Below are 19841 nucleotides of genomic sequence, written 5' to 3'. Positions count from 1 at the left end.
AAGTTTTTCTTGTACTATCTGACACTTTAAAGATCTGCATTTGGTAGAATAAGTTCAAACCGTGCCGCACAGAGTTATTACCGTTTAGAGCGATCTATTTGAATTATTTATTTTTGTATGAAAGTAAAATTGGATGAATTATTAAAAGTCATGGAACAAAACTTGTTGTCTAAGATGATACTAACGTAGTCCTGTGAGGTTGTTTATTTTATATTATTTATTAATACTCATCATGGCAGTAACGGTTTAAATTTAAAGTTATACATATATTTAAATAAAAATAACATTATATTTAAGTAGGTTGTGGTGCTGTATTTATATACTAAATTTTATTCTAGAAAATCTGCTATTAGCTTTACTATTTTATGTTTTACTATGTACATTCATGACATCGTCGCCTCACTTTCTCAACCTCATATCTTATAAAGAGGGATTCAGGTCAGGAGATGGCAAAACTTTTCTATTTATTTTAAATTTCTTATCAAGGGTGTTAACTTGGATGCATGATTTTAAGAATATTTTTTTTTGCATTTTAGTACCTTTGTGCTTTAAGATATGGGTTTGAGAAAGTAAGGTTAAATATTGTAAATGCTGTTGGTTCTTAGTTACCTTTCAAGCTCTCTTTTCCAATCATTAGGTCGTTGAAACATGTTCAAATCTGAAGGCAGGGTGGGATGATAACGCTCTCTGTATTCGTACGCAAACAGCAGGTCGTGTCTTTTGGGGAACGAGTGATGTATTAACGCCATAGCTACTTGGCGTCCTTTGCCGATGGCGGAATTCGCGAAGCTGAAAGTAAGTACTTTCATGTTCTGAAATAAAAATTAAGTTTATTAAATTTAAATTGGTCAAAAAGCCGCTGTCCTGAAATAAATAGCGGTTGTAGAGTTTCTTGTGAAAGGGTAAGTTATGGGAAATACAGTCACGTTACCCATTTCTGCCACCATGCAGTAATGCTCACATTATTGCGTTTCGGTTTGACGGGTAACGGGGTGAAATTACTGGCACATGGGCTTGTAAACTTATGTCTCAGAGTGGCGGGCGCAGTGGCAGTGCAACTGTTATGGACAGGCGATATTACCGCCAGGCGCACGACTAGTTCGTTCCGTCACTTACTAAGTGACGCAATTGCTGTGATACTTCATAGAAAGAAAAATAAAATGGGCCAGTCACGTCTGTCGCATGTCAAGCGAGATGTGGTCAAAGATTAATAAAATAATGTGTTGTCTACCACATCAATTGCCTGGTCTCAAACTAGGGAATTCCCTGTACCAGAGCGATGGAACTCACTCTGGGGCACATCCCAGAATACCCAGACTAGAACAACTTTAGAAAAGTTCATTTTCATAAATAAATTGGTCCTACCGGGAATCAAACCCGGGACTTTACCATCCAGTGTCCATAGTGCAAACCGTTGGCCAATCTAGGTCGTCAGTTCGAGATCGACTATTTAATGGATCTCAAGACGGGGACGTGGAAGACCCAAAAGAAGATGGCGTGACTAGCTAAATATCCATATGAGATCTTGGCCTGTAGCGGAGTTAAATCGTGATGAGTGGAGTAAGGCCAGGAAGGTCTTTGCCCTGCAGTGGGTTTAACGGCTGAAGAATGAATACGAAATAAGGAACAGCGGTGGAAGGAAGCATAGTGGGACAATGGTTGCTTCTTTGTCGAGGGGTCGGACTTTCATTTCTACGTTATACATAACTAATGTTTAGTAGCAACTCCTCTTGGTAACGGTGAAGAAAAATGTGATGAAACCAGCACTTCGAAGAAGGTTCATGACCCTTGAAAAACGTGAAGGTGCCCAGCAGTGGGCTGTATAATAACGATGATATTGATCTTGACTTTTTCGACGACCTCTGTGGTCGAGTGGCTTGCACACCGCTTTTCAGTGTCGCCACCTCTGAGGTACCGGGTTCGATCTCCGGTTAGGTTAAAGGAATGGAATGAAAAGTACAATTTGGGGCTATTCAAGGCTAGAGAGAATAGGCATTTTTTAGGCAAACGCGTCCCATCGTCGCTTAACATCAGGTGAGATTGTGGCCAAGCGTGTGTCTATAACATATAAAAAAAGTAGAAAGAAAACTCTAATTTTTCTATATTGTAATTTTTAAGTTCATTGAATGTCACGATGTTTGACTACCGTAGTATTCAATTATTTTTTTTGTGAAATTACGGCACTAGTTTGGTATAATTATTATTGTAATAATAAAAATAAAACTCGTGTTTTGCAAATAAACTTACTATAGTAGTCTACGCTTGCTTTTCAACTATCTATTATTTTTCTTTATAACTATCAACACAACGTTGCAAACGTTTTTTTAATATAAAAGTCAACACGCTTAAACGTCTTTTTTAACGATTTTGTAAGCTTCAAACTAAAAAACGTAAAAGAAAAGCGTTTAGAAAAGCACGCTTTTTTAAAAAAAGCACAACGCCGTAAGTTGTAATTTTTAAAAAAATAAGTAGTTTTTCCCATCTCTATATATACGTATAATGTTTACATCGATAAGCGTAACAGTGATATAATATAGAGCTGGTTTGTTAGGTAGGCGCGGTTAAGTCAATTTATGTGTCGTCAACTCTGTTACTGGGAATTTTTCCTCATGTAATAGAACAAACAAGGGAGTGTATTATTGTAGTGAGTGTGTACTCGACTTCGTGAGAGCGTGTAGTATGTGTTATACGGATGTTGGCTGCCAAGACGCTCTTTGGGCAGCCGAGACGGATTAGTTGGCTTAGTTATTATCATATTATAACCAAAATAACTAACACTTCCCGCCAATAGAGTTGATGCTGAAAAGACAGAGTGGTTTAAGTTTGTTTTCTCAGAACCAAATAGTCGGTAACAGGTCATGTCTGACAGGTCAGGCGACCTGTCAAACTTCTTCTTCCCCGTCGAAAACTGACACTTCAACTCCATTCGGTGTTACACGCTCTAAAATAATAATAGGTAGGTAACTACAGTTATGGATTTAGCGAATAAACTAAATAAGTACTCAATATCTCAGTCAGTAATCAAGTTTTCAAAATTAAAAAGCGATTATACAGCATAAGATAACCAGAAAGTAGAAGAAACACTTGGCGGTTATTCTATCTGTCAACCAACGAGTGTTCGCGGAAGATTTTAATTTTTTAAATTTATTTCATGACCTTGAACAAACATAGAAAGCAATATAAAACTGTGATAATAACGCACGTGGATGATCACACCGAAGGCTGTGTACAGAATGAGAGTTGCACAAAGAGCCCATTGAGCGAGTCATGCTCGGCATCAAACTTAGAGTTCCAAATTTCGAAATCCGATGAACTAAGGTCCAGGACATAGGAGTTCGGAAACTTAAAATCCACCTGGGCAGGACATATTGCGAGAGATGGTGAAGGCAGATGGAGTAAAGCGACAACCGAATGGTGGGCCAAGAAACGTGGGTCCTGTAGCGAAGTGAGTGAACGAATTCGTCATAGTTGCGGGCCGTAGATGGGTGATACTAGCACGGGATCGTGGCGAATCGCACAAACTATGGTAGGCCTATACCCAGTAGTGGGTGAAGTCGGGCTGTGGATGATTATGATGGTAAACAGTATTTACAATTAAGTGAAATACAAGAATGAAATGAATTGCATTCGATAATAAATCTATTTGAAGATCCTTGCCAGGTGTTTGCTAACCATTATGTGTATTTTCTAATAAAAAGAGTATGGCTGATTTTTTATATACTTTTTAAGTGTATATAATGTCTGTATGCAGTCTAATGAAAATGGGAGTAAAGTTAATTTGCTATTGCAGTGGAGGTTAAATCGTGCAAAATAGTTGCGCTTGTGTTGAATATTTGTTACATGCACTGCCGAACAGTAATGCCTGAATCTATTAATAACTTGTGTGCATATAATTGAAAAAGCATGGCTTATATCTTGTATTTACTCAAACATTATATTTTATTGATATTACTTATCAGATAGCGGCGTTGACAGTAAGATTACTCATAACGCACAAGACCTAAATTAGATAGGTAAAAGACGAGTGCTTGGAGTGTTTACTTGACATTTAATATCACACGCTGCGAATATTTATTTATTTATACAATTACGTATTAATGTCTCGGTATATATATACATAAAGTGCAACAAAAAGGTGTAGTCATACTATAGGATATTCATGTCCGCTTTATGCATCTCTGGGGTGAAGCTATCGACAAACAGGGCGAAACCTTAGCGATAAGTCTGGATATTGCTAAGGCCTTTGATCGGGTCTGGCACCGTGGTCTCCTCTCCAAGCTTCCGGCATATGGTCTTCCCGGCCGCCTTTGTGAGTGGATCTCCGGCTTTCTGCGCGAGCGAAGATTGCGTGTCCTTGTTGACGGAGGCACTTCGCGGCTCGTGACAGTTAATGCTGGGGTGCCACAGGGCTCCGTGCTGTCGCCCACGCTGTTCCTTCTGCATATCAATGACTTGTTGCCTTTTGGCAACATTCATTGCTATGCAGATGATAGCACAGTGCACGGTTGCTATTATAAGCAATCGTCAAGCACCCGGGAGGACCCTGAGAGAAACCGGGAAAAACTTGTCGATGAGCTTAACCATTTTTTGGAACATATATCGTCGTGGGGCTCCCGAAACTTGGTTGAGTTCAACGCCAAGAAAACCCAGGTATGCGCGTTCAGCTCCAAAAAATCCCCATTCCTTCCACTTCCCCATCTTCAGGGTACAACGCTGACGCTGCAGGACAAGCTCAGCCTGCTGGGGATGAGCATCCGGAAGGACATGAGCAACAAAGATTATATCGAGAGCGTCATCTGTACCGCGTCGCGCAAGCTTGGCATCCTGAACAAGGTGCACCGATTTTTTACTCCAGAGCTGCGATACCTGTTGTATAAAGCTCAGGTCCGAAGGACTGCAGCGCTACGCCTTCCGTGTTGTCAACGATCCTCATGTAACTGAGCATGCGGAGTCGTTACAGCTTCGCAGAGATATAGCGTCTCTTAGCGTATTCTATCGCCTGTACCACGGTGAGTGCTCTGAAGAGTTATTCAACCTTATCCCTTCCTCTCCTTTCCATCAGCGGACCACCCGTGCCGGACTGCGTTGCCACAGATGGACGGTCAGTTCAATACCGTCCCGCACTAAAAAGTTTGGCAATTCGTTTTTATGCCGAACCATCAAATTGTGGAACCAACTCCCGGCGCATGTATTCCCTCCCCTCTATAACATCGGGTCCTTCAAACGTAGTGTGAAGAAGCATTTGGCCAGACCGGCAAAATGATAGTGACGGAGTGAAGATATTTGTGTTTTCCATCCGTTACTCTCATCTCTGGACTGTATTCGCACTTTCCATCAGGCGCGGTGCAGTCATTTTGCCGAGTCACAATTAAAAAAAAAAAAGAAAAAATACTGCAAAAGTTTTAGCAGCAGTAAAGCTCCTCGTGAAAGTACTTCTGCCGCCAAACAGTTATGTGAGCATTACTGTGTTTTGGTTTTGAAGGGTAAGGGTGCTGGTGAAGTTATAGGCACATGGGACAATTGTCAATTTATGTCTCAGGGTGAAGGGCGCAGTGGCAGTGCCCTTCAGATGTTTGCGATTTGAGGCACTGAGTGGCACTGCAACTATTACTGACAGGCGTGTCGCTTAGCCTGGTGATAAGCGACACGCATCACTTGTTCGTCCCGTCACTTGGTACAGTAAAAACAAGTACATGGTGTAATGAAAATAAGAAAACTTAGCTATATACACATTTTTATTCGAAAAAAAAAATACCATTCAAAAGCAGAGAACAAAAAGTAAAGAGAACGGACACTCTCCGCCCCTCCCCTAGCTTTAGATACCGCCCCACGCCCCGCACATTGCCGGTCACATTGACTGAACGACAACAAGGCTGCTGGCGAGCTGTTTTCGTGCGAAGACGGCTTTGATATTTGGATAAAGTTTTCATTTATTCATTACGAAACTTGTACGTTAAAATACAACATCATTTTACGTTACTATTTATAATGGTCGTAAATTGTGTGTACGGCTGTTTATCATCATTTTCCGAAAGATGAAACGAAGTAAGTAAAAAAACTTATGTCTGAGACTCATTCAGTTATTGTTTTCTTCATTTATTTACTGCAGAGTAATATATGTATGTATAAAAAATGCAGATTTATTTTATCAATATGATGAGGCGCCATGACTTCATAAGCTAGTAGACAAGGGTTCTCGAATTTTCAATTCATTTTGCCGATAAATATTACGTAAGTAGCGAATATACCTAATTAATGATGATCAATTTGGACACGCAATTTGAAATACCTTGGTTGTCTTATTTCAAGGCATGTCCAAAATATAACATTTGAAGTGCTTTTAATATATATTTTTTAAATCTTCAATATTACTCTAGTTAGTGAATTAATGAAAAATATGATATTATATCGATATAAATATACATGTGTAATTATTAGGATTTTGGATTCTATTAATAGAATTATAGATAATAGCATGGACCAATAACTCAAGAGGACTGCTAATCGTCATACAAGATAGCGTAGCCGGGTATTTAGTACCTATTGGTACACTAGATGTCGCGACGATTACCAAATAGCTATTTTGTAACGTTATTTTACATTGACACATTGAATTTTATCAAATCTGCTTCTAGTGATAACAAACACGTCAACTAGATGGCGCTATATTTTACCTCAAAATGGATATGCACCTGGAGTCGTATACAAATACATTGTAAAAAAAAAAACAATCGCAACTCGCAACGTTTCCATCCTCTAAATAATAACTAGAACACTACTTTGTCTATTCTAATGCCATTTAGACATATTGATAGTTTAGCTTAAAATTATTCATATTTCAATGTTACTGGGTGTAAGAAGCGAGAAAAAACAATGGCTACGGTGATTTTAGGCTGAGAACACCGAACGTGCGAAATAATATTTTTTAATTTTATTTGTAATTCCAAGAAGTATGATATCGCATTAAATATCGCAGGTATTGCATTGGTCCCAAAGGGTCATATCGGAACGCCACACAGTGGGCCCAAATTGATAATTCTTGGACATAGGAATAACTTGTGGAGTAGGTATCGAGCAAATTTTTTTTATGTGATATATAATAACATTCCTAACAACTTTTATTCTTGTATGATTTCTTGAAAAGTTGATAGATTCAGAGAAAAAAAAATTTTTGTATGGACAAATATACATTTTATTTTTTATCTCAAAATATACGAAAATCTAATGTGCGTGGGTTACTTACAGTATAGTTCCCATCATTTTCTATGTAGAAAAAAATAATCCGTCTGCATGTACTTGCGGCTTTGTAAATAAAGGTGCGGCAAAATTGCTAACTCTTTTATGTACTTTTTTAACAAACAAAGTTTAAGACAAATATACATTTTATTTTTTATCTCAAAATATACGAAAATCTAATGTGCGTGGGTTACTTACAGTACAGTTCCCATCATTTTCTATGTAGAAAAAAATAATCCGTCTGCATGTACTTGCGGCTTTGTAAATAAAGGTGCGGCAAAATTGCTAACTCTTTTATGTACTTTTTTAACAAAATACATGAGCTTCGTGTAATCTGTGTGTAATATGTCATCCATTACAAACAGTGCATAAAGTCCAACAACCCAGTATAAATTAATCTGAAGGTAATTAAAAATAACGGAAATAAAAAGTATAAATTTTAGGCTAAATAATTATTTAATCATGAAACAATTTTAGGAATACAGAGCTGATTTTTTTCACATGATACATAATAACATTCCTGATAACTTTTATTGTTATGTAATTTCTTGGAAAGCTGATTGTTTCAGAAAAAAAATTTTAGTTTTTTTTTGTTTGGAGAAATAAACATTTTATTTTTTATCTCGAATTGTAGAAAAATGTATTTATTTATTTATTTATTTATTTAAACACTTTATTGTACCACAAGCCACTTTATTGTAACTTACAAATTTTCAGAAACAATTTAAATATTTGTGTACAAAGGCGAGCTTATCCCATAAAGAGATTTCTTCCAACTAACCTTTGAAAATCTGAGAGGAAAGTTGGTTTTTGGGGTGGCACTAAAAATAGATAAGTAAAGAAATGAAATATACTATACTCAATAAATACACAGATAAATTTAATAAATCAAGTGTACATACGAATATATATATATTAAGTAATGTTGATACATTAATACATACAAAGTCTATAATAAATTGAATGTACAAAATAAAACTATAAATAAATATATCAAATGTAAATAAATATTTCAAAAGCTCTAACATGTGAAGTCTGAACAATCCCAAAACTTCAAAAGAGCACCCTTGAAAACCCGAACCGAAGGCGACTGTCTGACCTCGACCGGGAGAAGGTTCCACATTCGGGCAGCATTTACTGTGAACGAGTTCGAATATTTTTAGGAACTGTGTTGTGGAAGGACGAGGGACAAATTGGTGCCAGAACGCAGGCGGTCACCCATAGCCTGTATGTAAAATGTAATGTGTGGTTTATTTACAGTATAAGTCCAATTTAACTTAACTTTTTTATTTATTTTTTATTTAACTGCCTCTGTGGCCGAACGGTTACCATGCCGGACTGCCACGCAGAGGTCCCAGGTTCGATTCCCGGGCCGGGAGAAATATTTGTATGGCCTACATTTATTTCTCTCGTGAGTTTGGGTGTAATTTGTGGTTGTCTATGTGTGTCCATGGCACCCGCAACACAGGGTTTCCCTAGTGCGGGGCTATGTTGAGTGTGTGCGTTATAAAAAAAAAAAATCATTCTCTATCAAGAAAAAAACAATCCATCAGCAGGTACTTGCGGCTTTACGAGTAAAAAGATGTCAAAATGTTAGATTTGTTATTTATTAAAAAATAAAACACAATATACTAGTTTCTACTTAACTTTCGTGTTATTGTTATAACGCTCTGTGTAATTTAGCACTAAAATTAAATTTTCTTTAGTCGAAGCTCATGTATTTTGTTAAAAAAGTACATAAAAGAGTTAGCAATTTTGCCGCACCTCTACTTACAAAGCCGCAAGTACATGCAGACGGATTATTTTTTTCTACATAGAAAATGATTGGAACTATACTGTAAGTAACCCACGCACACTACATTTTCGTATATTTTGAGATAAAGAACAAAATGTATATTTCTCCACAAAAAAAAATAATATTTTTTTTCTCTGAAACTATCAACTTTTCAAGAAATCATACAAGAATAAAAGTTGTTAGGAGTGTTATTGTCTATCACATAAAAAAATTAGCTCGATACTCCACAAGTTATTCCTATGTCCAAGAATTATCAATTTGGGCCCACTGTGCGCCACCGCAAACGGATGACAATTTAGACTTCCTTTAGGTTATACTATATTGCTCAGATTTTTATAGATACTTCCAAGTATTCTTTTATTTTGTTTAGGATTAGCGCCATCTAACGATATTCGCAAGCGTTACGTTATTAATTAGTTAACAACGAACAATGCCATCTATTGATACGCATAAATATCGAAGTTCAGAGAATAATTTTAGTTTATTACTAAATATTTGAAAAACATTACAAGAAAAATAGAATATCTACTATATTTCCTATAAAAGATGAGTTAATCGATATCCACGGCCATTTACGTAAATATAAACTAATTCCAGGCTATCGATCAGCGCCATCTAGGAATAAGACGGCATTTTGACCTTTTTCAGAGCTACGATTTTTAATATGGAGATTAGCATTCCTCTTGAGTTATTGGTCCATGATAATAGATTCGCGTTAGCATTTTCGCTATGTTGCCGCTCTGATCACGTAATGTAATAGTGCAAGAAAGTGATGGGTAACCCTGCCGATTCACGCACACATTTGCGCGTGTGCAGATACCGCATTGCTGTATGTAGGAGTAGTAGGTAAATAATTTTCGGCCGTTGTATGGAGTGTCCGGGGTGTGTTCAAAAGTGTCGTAGTTGCAACACAAAATCGTCGCCTTACTTTCTCAAACTCGTATTTTTTGCTTTGTGCTTTAAAGTTACTGAATTGCAAAAAATGGATGATACATACAAATGTTGCAGGCTGATTTCACATCACATTTCCTTCGTATTTACTCGTTAGCTTTTACCTATTCTTAAAGTAATGCCATTATTAACAATGATAAAAAATTTAAAATAAAAAATAAAAATTTGCCACCTACTGAATAATCACTCTTTATAGGATACAAGTTTAAGAAAGTAAGGCGACGAAATGTATCATCATCAACTGCTGGACATTGACCTCTCTCAAAGATCGCTACAGGTAGGACAAATTGGGATTTATTTTTCCAACTCAAATGCTTTTTCCGATGAAAGGTCTTCAGTGTCGTGGACACTTTTAAATTCCGAACGACTACATCTTTTTGTTACTTCCTTTATATTGTGGCTAGCTAGTTTCCTTTATGAAACTGAGGGAAAAATTCTTTCGATGATAATAAAAGAAACTACGCAATGATACAGTGGGACATGGCACAGACAAGCCACAGGCTGAGCAGTCAGACAGTCAAGGAGTGTAAAAAAGTTGTTGAGTCCATTATGTGTGTCTGTAAGATCCAAGACATAGCCACTTAGCTATATCATTCTTGTATTGTGTGAGATACCTTATCCAGCGCGTCGCGACTTAACTACCTCCTTCATAGATTCTGTGAGGTACCGTACGTTATACAGGGCGTCGCAACTTAGCTAAATCTTGTATTCCTTGAGAAACGTTATTTTGGGTATCGCAATCATTCTTGTATTCTGCGAGGTACGTTATTTTATTAGCTACATCCTTCTTACATTCCGAGAGACATTATCCAGGGCATCGCGGCTTAGCCATATCTCTCTTGTACTTCGTGAGCGTTATTCTGGGCATCGCGACTTAGCTATATCACTCTTTCGGCGAGGTACGTTGTAGCTACATTCTTCTTGCATTCTGACAGACGTTATCCAGGGCATCGCTTACTTAGCTATATCACTCTTGAACTCTGTGAAGTATGTTATCCATTCTCTATCAACTGGCGAGGCCGAGGGCACGTTTTAATATGTGTGACGAAGGTAAACACGGCCATGCATGAAATGACCATAACAAAGTATTAAACATTGCACGTCACATTTTATGCGGCGTTAAATTTATAAGTGGTATTAAAAATTAACGATAGTAAACAATTTGTTAGGTTGCGTTGTGCTAGCGGGTAAAGTCCCTATAATAGCGGTTAAACACGGCGATGCAAACACGATGCAGTCGCTAAGCGTCTGCCTTTACACACGCGCGCGATTTTAAGTAGCGACACAAACGCGATGTAAGCGCACGACTGCATCGATACAAACGCGCGATTGCATCGCTACTCTTGGGATTTATTGGCGATTGCAAGAGAAAAGTAAAAGTAAAAGTAGCCGCGTGTAATCACTTTCATAGTCCCTGTATATGCGATATCAGATTATGACAGGTATATATATAATGTGATGACAATAGTACAAATAAGCGACACACTCACCTTACATATAATCTGAATTCCCTTAATCTTCGCAGGCATGTCCCCAAAGGGCATGAGCTTCCGTCTCCTCACAGGCCCTCCGTCTGTGAGCCATATAGCTCCGACCGCCGTCAAGGGTACATCGTATGGGCCTAGAAGATTGTTTCTTTGGCAGTACTCCTGTAAAGAAAATCAAAATCGTTTAGTTTTGTAAAATGGTCTTCGCCTATCGTTTAGTATTGTCAAAATACAGGATCAAGGGCACGTCAAACTTGAAATTTATTATTTAAATTCAACTGTATGCCGATTGTGATAAGAACGTTTCAAAATCCAAAGTGCATAATGTGATCTTAACTGTAAGCATATGAAAATTATAGTTTGCTATTTAAATATCTGTAACTTTATCCGTCTTATACCGGTTTTACCAGAAACGTGTTATGAGGAAATTTTAGGAAAATTATCATAGGTATGTAAGGTGACAATTTACACAAAGCATAGAATATTGCAGTGTTCAATACAATACAATTTTACAATAAGATAAGTGCTAAAAAAAACTGTTTTAGAGCACAAGGATTGACGTTATCGTACATAAATCACATGTGTTCAATCGGTCATACTCAACTAAATACTCGTATTATGTTCCACACATCACATGACGTGAAAATATCTGCTCATATCTAGGAATGATTTAAGTCAATGACCCTTTTATCGGGTATTAATAGCGAGAAAATTTACTCCGGAATAGAAATGAACACCTTGAATTGATTTTGTTTAGTAGCAGAAGAGCTTTTTTTATTATAATAAGTAAGTGACAGGACGAACAAGTCGTGCGCCTGATAGTAAGGGACACGGCTATCCATAACAATTGCAGTACCACTCAGAGCTTTAAATCACAAAGATCTGAGGGGCACTGCCATTGCGTCCAACGCCTTAAGACATAAGTTGACAAGTCCCATGTGCCTGTATTCATTAGCACCCCTACCCTTCGAAACCGGAACGCAGTAATGCTCACACTACTGCTTGGCGGCAGAAATAGGTAAGGTGGCAATACTTCCCTGGACGAACTCTTTCACAAAGAACAAACAGCAAACAGTAATGTGCGCATAACTGCGTTTCGGTCTTAGGGTCGTAAACCATAACTCTACTCAATACTCAAGTCAGGACTTGAGTATTGCAGTGAGCACTGAAAGTCTTAGTCAAGTCCTTGCCATTAGGGTCGTATTTCCAGTGCTTGAAATCATACTCAAGTTTGCTCAAATCCTGACTTGAGCATTGAGTAGAGTTCTGGAATACGACCCTTAAAGGGACATTGACAAGTCCCACGTCCCTTTGCAGTTTGCAATCGCAGTGCCAATGGCACTGGCTGTTATGGACAGGCGTGTCGTTTACTGCCATGCGCTAGGTGCAAGACTTATTCGTCCCGTAACTTGATATAATTAGAAAAATGGTTTGTTTATAATCATTAGGGCGTTGTTGGGTTCTCTGATGCCCTGACTGTTTTTAATAAACAGTCAGCAATTATTTGGCTACCTCATGCTCTAAGACTGCTTTAATAACCAGACAACTTCACTAATCACCTGGTTGCAAACTAGAGAATTCCCTGTATACCATTGCAGCACCAGAGCAGTATCATATCTTTCGATATAAGTTTTGATTATAGTGACCCTCATCAACCTCTTCTTTATACGGGAAGGGCACTATAACCCGTGCAAGCACAGAGAATTTAAAAGTTCAGGTCCTGACCCCAGATCAGCCCGTGAACAGGATTATCACAGACCGTTGTCACGAACTTCATCCGGTTCTCAGGGGCTATATTCTGGAGCTGTTGGCACGCTCACTTCCCGTTGCACATTGCACAACTAATGGTTACCACCGCTAAGCCCTTGACTCTAAAGTCCACCACCATATCTCCATGTGAAATGAGTACCAGAGCAACGAAATTCACCCCGGGGTACTACACAGAACATTCAAACCAGAACCAAGGACTTCTTCACTCACGCTCAAGGTACAAACCGTTAGTTCACCGAAATCGTCAAATACTATACCATCATGCTAGAATTTATAGCGAATTTTTCTGCTTGGAATTTGCCGTGTGCTGTAATTATTACATTAATCATCTATTGTTTTAACTGTGACAGAAAATATCGCGAAAAAAATATGTTGGAGAAAGTTTACAAAATCTCTTGACACAGATCAAGTTAGTTTGGTGTAATGTCTGAACGAGTGCTTCGAAGAGACCATATTCCTGACAAAAATACAACTTACGTCATTGTAGGGGCTCTCGAGTGGTACGAAGGACAGCTTATAGTTAGTGACAAAGAGAGAGCCGAAGCGGCCCCTGTCGCGTTCGCTGAGTGGCGTCAACATTACCACGCTCTGTGCCGCGCCCACCACCTGCTCGCCTGTGAACAAACACTTTTGTTACTGGAGTCGCACTATGAAGTCTATTAATCATGCTCCATCGTCAATATACACTAAAGTTTGGTAAAATTACAGGCTCATGGGACTTGTCAATTTATGTATATATTTACGGGTGACAGGGGCAGTGGCTGTGACCCTTAAGATCTTTGCGATTTAAAGCCCTGAGCAGTACTGCATCAGCTATGGACAGATGTATCGCTTGCCACCACGAGCAGCTGTTCGTCCCTTCACTTAGGGTCGTATTCCCGAACTCTACTCAATGCTCAAGTCAGGATTTGAGCAGACTTGAGTATGATTTGAAGCACTGGAAATACGACCCTAATGGCAAGGACTTGAGTATGGTTTTCAGTGCTCACTGCAATACTCATGTCCTGACTTGAGTATTGAATAGAGTTCTGGAATACGACCCTTAGTATCATAAAAAAAAACAGATTTTTATCATGTTGCTTTCCGTCAACAGCCAACACGATCGTGTTATTTTCAGAAATCCGGAAGAATTGTTAAAAATAATATAATCCGATTTAAAATTAACCATCTCTCGGTTTTAGTGTAATTAACGTCGGAAAATGTGATGTTGCAAATAATGAGGCGTAAAAACAAAAAAGTTTGCCATTTTACACACTTATACATAATTATGCCAATTTTTGATGTCCCTTTAGTGCTTTTGGTGAGTGACTTGCCACACGTAATATTATTATGTTCTGATGTACTGGGGCCTTACCATGAATTCTTATTACAATTCAGTATAGGTTCGTAACGACAAAAAAGCGGGATGGTGATATATATTTCATGTAGCGCTGTCTCACGACGATTCATTTTTGCTCCTAAACTGAATCGTCTGAATCTGTTCCCGCATCGCACTACAGTGTGCAGTTTTTCATAGAATCATAAAAAAGTTGTTCTTAGTATATATTACAGTAGTTTACAAAGATCTACATCCTACGCAACTAAGTTAAATAGCCCGAAACGACTTTTTGTTACGTTTTAAGCGTAACCCTGACGTCACTTTCTGTTACTGAATTCATTGTAGAACAATAATAATTGATGCAAAAGTGGCATTGACCTACATGAGCATGAGTCAGTGGTAAATATAAATAAATAAACACGTAACTACGTAAATCTGTCAGATCCGGTTCGTTGTATTGAGCAATTTCGGTTTTGAATCTAGGATTTTGTGGAGTGACGGTTTTTAAGTTTTCGTACAGGAGTACTTATAATATTGCCGTGTTGTCCATTTTGTCATGAATGGACGTAACGTAGTTATGACGGATTTTTTTTTTTACATTATTTACATAGTACGATTCAAAAACTTATGTTTAAATTTTAACGTATATAAATTGTTATTTTCGAAGGGATGATATTACACGTGTACACTTCTGTTTACGATCCAACTAGGTAATTGTGTAACAGCTTTCCGTTAACCTATATTTAGTAATCTATTTAATCACGACAATTCTTCCTTATCCTTACTAACTATAGTATCTGAGAATCGTGTTGCAACTAAGATGAACGATTCTCCGATAATCGTCGTATTTCTACCGTTACATGAAAACAACCAAGGGTTTTATTCCCGTTTTCCATTCGACATCTGTTCGAAACAATTATGTACTGTCAAATAAGTACCTAATACTCGACCAAACCAAAAGACAATGCCAAGTAAGAAGCTTCATTCGCATCATGCATTTTTTACTTTGGTCGACTATTAATTGTTCCATGTGGAGCTGAGTACACGGAACTACTGGGAATAAACCATTCTTGCGGACGGATGTCGGATGGAGAACAGCAGTAGACCCCCTGTGCCGGATTTATGGTGCAGGGTCTGCGACGCTCGCGGCGCAAGCGCAGTAAACGTGCTATTGCTTCCCAACATTATAATTGCACTAGATAAAATATAACTGAAAGTTCCATTTTGATTTGCGTGTCTACTAGAGGGCGCCAGGGTATTGATTGCAGCCGGACGCTACATGAGCTAGCGCCGGCGCTGAATACAACAATCAATTCACAAGTTTGACACGAGCTGCAGCTCAAAATGTGAGATATTAAACCGAAAATTCAATACAGTGTGGGTGAAGCACATGGCTTATAAAGCCCTACGTGTACAATACAACAACGTTTTCAGGCTGGTCTTGGATCTGCCGAGATGTTGAAGTGCGTCAGGCATGTTTGCAGAGACGCACGCGGGTGGCTTCCAAGCCATAATGCGAGAAATATTGTTTCGCTTATGGTTCGCATCGGAAAAAATTATAACGGCATCCCGAAAATGGTTGCAGGCAGGTTCGGTGGTCCAATAAAAAAAATCTGTGTTTATATATGTATATTAAATAATTACTTTACATAATAAATAATAGGTACTAATCTACATTAAGTTAAGCCGTTTTACGAAGTTAAGTTAAAAAATTTTTAGTAACAGTAGAGCTCTTCGTGAAAGTGTTCGATCAGAGAAATATTGCCACCTTACCTATTTCTGCCGCCAAGCAGTAATGTGAGCATTACCTACTGTGTTTCGGTTTTGAAGGGTAAGGGTGCTGGTGAAATTAGCGGTACGTGTGACGTGTCTCCCAGATCTTTGCGATTCAAAGCTCTGAATGACACTACAACTGCTATGAATAGGCGTTTCGCCACCAGGCGCACTTGTTCGATATTCTTCTTAACAGTCAAAAAAAAGGGTATTTCACAGAGCTTTGCTTAGGTGGCGAAAATTTGCTGCATATCATCATCATCAGCCTATTGCAGTCCAGTCCAGTCCTATTGCGTATATTGTGTATTAAAACCATGATCAACCCACTAACAATTTAATTTTCTTTTATGTCTGTATTCGGTTTCTATTCTAATTATTATTATATGTTTAAACATAACTAAATGGAAAAATGACGTCAGCGAGCTGATTATCGTATCCGCGATTACCTCTAGGTTATAGCTGAAAATCAGCGGTTTGCTCTTGAGTAAACACCGACGCTGAGTTATGACCTTTTTGCACTGCTGCAGCACACGTACATAACTGGGTGTCTAGCAGTGCTGCGACTTTGCTGTTTTTGTTTATTTTTTGTTTTGTTTGTGTTTTTTTATTATTTTTTTGCTGTTATGTACGTGTGAATGTAGTAACAAATAAGCGTTTTATCTATCTGTACTTGGTATTACAAAAAAAGTTTTACTAGCAAGTGATACGGATCTGTGACACCTGAAATTAAGAAATACTGTTCTATTTTACTGCTTTGAAAAAGTTAATTAATGTAATATTAATTTTATTCAACATCATGATGTTTTTACTACTTGATACAAATTACAAAGATCGAAGAAACACAAGGAAAAATTCGTTCGATTTGACTGTACTCGAACCTCGTCTTCAAAGGCGTCTGTTGTCTCATCATGGCTACCGCTCCAACTGAGCTACAGTCAGGGTCAGCAGACCTTACGAATTTCTCCATGTGCTTGTTGTAGAGTTTTGTATTGGGTTGAAACGACTTTCATTGCCGTAGCGCGACATGTTACGACAAGTTAGTTTCATGTGGATATGGCTCCGTCGTTTTGCGCGCGATTTTGCCAACGCCAGGTTTGGGAGACTCATTAGAATAATTTAGCGGTTATTAGACCAATTGACGGTTGTTGAGAATAATAAAGATTACTAATGTCAGTTAGTCAGAAGAAGGACGAATCCGGGAAGCTAGTAAAGCAGTCACTTCAACGATCTGCAGATTGAGATTAGGCCATTTCTGTTCTTCTATGTTTCTTTACAATATCCGTGTTAGAGACAGCTCTTTGTGTGAATGTGGTTTGGATGAGGGTACCCTTGATCACATTTGCTTCGAATGTCCTAAGTTGACTTCCTCCTTGTATGACATTCTTCCCCCTTGTGTTCCCTGCCCTATTAACCTTAATTCAATTTTCTTTATGTGTTTCCTCCTTTTATTAACGTTTTGTGTGACTCTATCCGCTCTAATATTATTATGCTCTACTTTGTTGTTTATCCATGATTGTTCTTTTCCACCTCAGGTATGACCTCCACAACAGCAGTTCGTCGAAGAGGTTTTTCCAAAAATAAATACTTTGCTGCTGCCTTAATGTTGGCGTTTTTGACCAATATTAACTGACTGCACTCTTAAAAACTGTTGATCAACATTAATTGACAGCATTCTTCGAAACTGGCCCAAGCCTCATAATCATCATCGTTTTTGCTGATCTAAGAGGTTAGACTTTATGAACCGTTTGGTATACTCAAGTCATTTTTTGACAATTTTGTCGATTGGATCCTTGTTGCTTAACTACGTCCAATTTATTTATTTTTTACAAACTATATTAAACCCATTTGAAAAATGTATATCGTATAGTATACGTGTTCTATTTAATTCAGTTGATATTAAAAAAAAACATTGTAAAGTACCTATATTTGAAGGCCTCCGTGGTCGAGTGGCTTGCACACCGGTTTTCATGGTGTCGCCATCTCAGAGGTCCCGGGTTCGATCCCCGGCCGGGTCAGTAGAAAAGTAACTTTTCTATATTGTGTCGGGGCTGGGTGTTTGTGATACCGTCGTTATTTCCAATTTCCATAACACAAGTTCTTTAGCTACTTACTTTGGGATCACAGCAACGTATGTGATATTGTCTAATATTTATATATATTTGTATAATATTTATTGAATACAGCGCTTTTCTAGTAAAATTTCGAGGTAAGTTTGTGTTTGTTTCTATTATAAAAAATATAGAAATCGTGTTTTCACACCGTATAGTGTATATCCACAATTTTGATATATATCTTTTCCAAATTGATTAATTCAACACTTTCACTGTTATGCGGAATCAATTAAAGCCATTTGAGCTAGTATAGATAGACTCTTATGGAAATAATAATATGGGCGAATCGATCTACATATTGAGTAAATTTTAAAATGTTTATGTGAATAACATATAGTAGACCATATTGCACATTCCAGCACGACTCCAAGACAGTTCAATGTTTTCAATCAAAGCTAAGATAATAAAGGTCGTGTTTCAAGTGCACAGATATGACGCTTAAAACCGCGACGTCCACAGATAGGAATGTATAAAGAAAAAATGAATGAAGTATTATGTATACGTTTTAAAAAATGAATCTTACGAATTCCCTTATAATACACGTATAAATATTTTTACAGTGACGCTATTGGCATTCTTTAATAGGACGTATTGCTGCATTGGTAATACTTAGTTTAAAACGACCTGAATAGTTGAACGAGTCACAATCAGGATTTTTGTCATTCAAATACGAAGAAGCTGTATATATAATATGTGGTCTATTTCTTACACATTTACTCGATTTTGTCTGATCACACGTGTTGATCTATATTAGGCACCTTGCATGCTACATTTACATACAACAATCACTCAGTAAGATACAGACATCATTGGATCCACGTTGGATCTGTCTAAAATGTGCGCGTGTCATAGACTGCTTAATTTTTTCATAGTAAAACTGTTGCAATATGAATGTTACATGGGATATTAGGAAGTGCCTTTAGTCTTCTTTCCTGCCCTTTTTCATAACATCAAGTGACGGGGCGAACAAGTCGTGCTCCTGACGGTAAGCTACACGCCCGTCCATAACAGTTGCAGAGTCACTCATAGCTTTATATCGCAAAGATATGAAGGGCACTATCACTGCGCCCGTCGCCCTGATACATAAGTTGATAGGTCCCATGTGCCTGTAATTTCACCAGCACCCATACACTTCAAAACCGGAACGCAGCAAAGCTGATATTACTGCTTGGTGGCAGAAATAGGTAAGGTGGCAAGTACTTCCTTGGACGACCTCTTTCACAAGGAGCTCTCCTGCTACTAAATCCGTCCTAAACCTATGCTACTAAAGCCTCCTTGCCTCCTCAGCCTCCGTGCCGCACGGTTACCATTCCGGTCTGCCACGCAGAGGTCCCGGGTTCGATTCCCGAGCCGAAACTAATATTTGTGTGACCTCCATATTTATTATTCTCGTGAGTTTA

At 38.1% G+C, this 19841-nt stretch overlaps 1 protein-coding gene across 1 annotated transcript in view; it reads right to left on the bottom strand.

Moving 5' to 3' along the window:
* The window catches only part of LOC113234880 (myotubularin-related protein 10-B), a 61357-nt gene that overhangs the window by 24275 nt on the left and 17241 nt on the right, over positions 1-19841 (bottom strand). Inside the window, exons 3-5 of the mRNA XM_026470402.1 lie at positions 13717-13853; positions 11473-11631; positions 610-812 (exon numbers count right to left, since the gene is read on the bottom strand). Of these exons, the coding sequence (XP_026326187.1) occupies positions 610-812; positions 11473-11631; positions 13717-13853 (499 nt within the window). The remainder of the gene's footprint in view (positions 1-609; positions 813-11472; positions 11632-13716; positions 13854-19841) is intronic.

This window comes from Hyposmocoma kahamanoa, unplaced genomic scaffold, assembly GCF_003589595.1.
Source record: "Hyposmocoma kahamanoa isolate Upper Pololo Valley unplaced genomic scaffold, ASM358959v1 86, whole genome shotgun sequence".
NCBI lineage: Eukaryota > Metazoa > Arthropoda > Insecta > Lepidoptera > Cosmopterigidae > Hyposmocoma > Hyposmocoma kahamanoa.
Note: the sequence above shows the minus strand (reverse complement) of the source record. Positions and strands in the feature narration are given on the sequence as shown.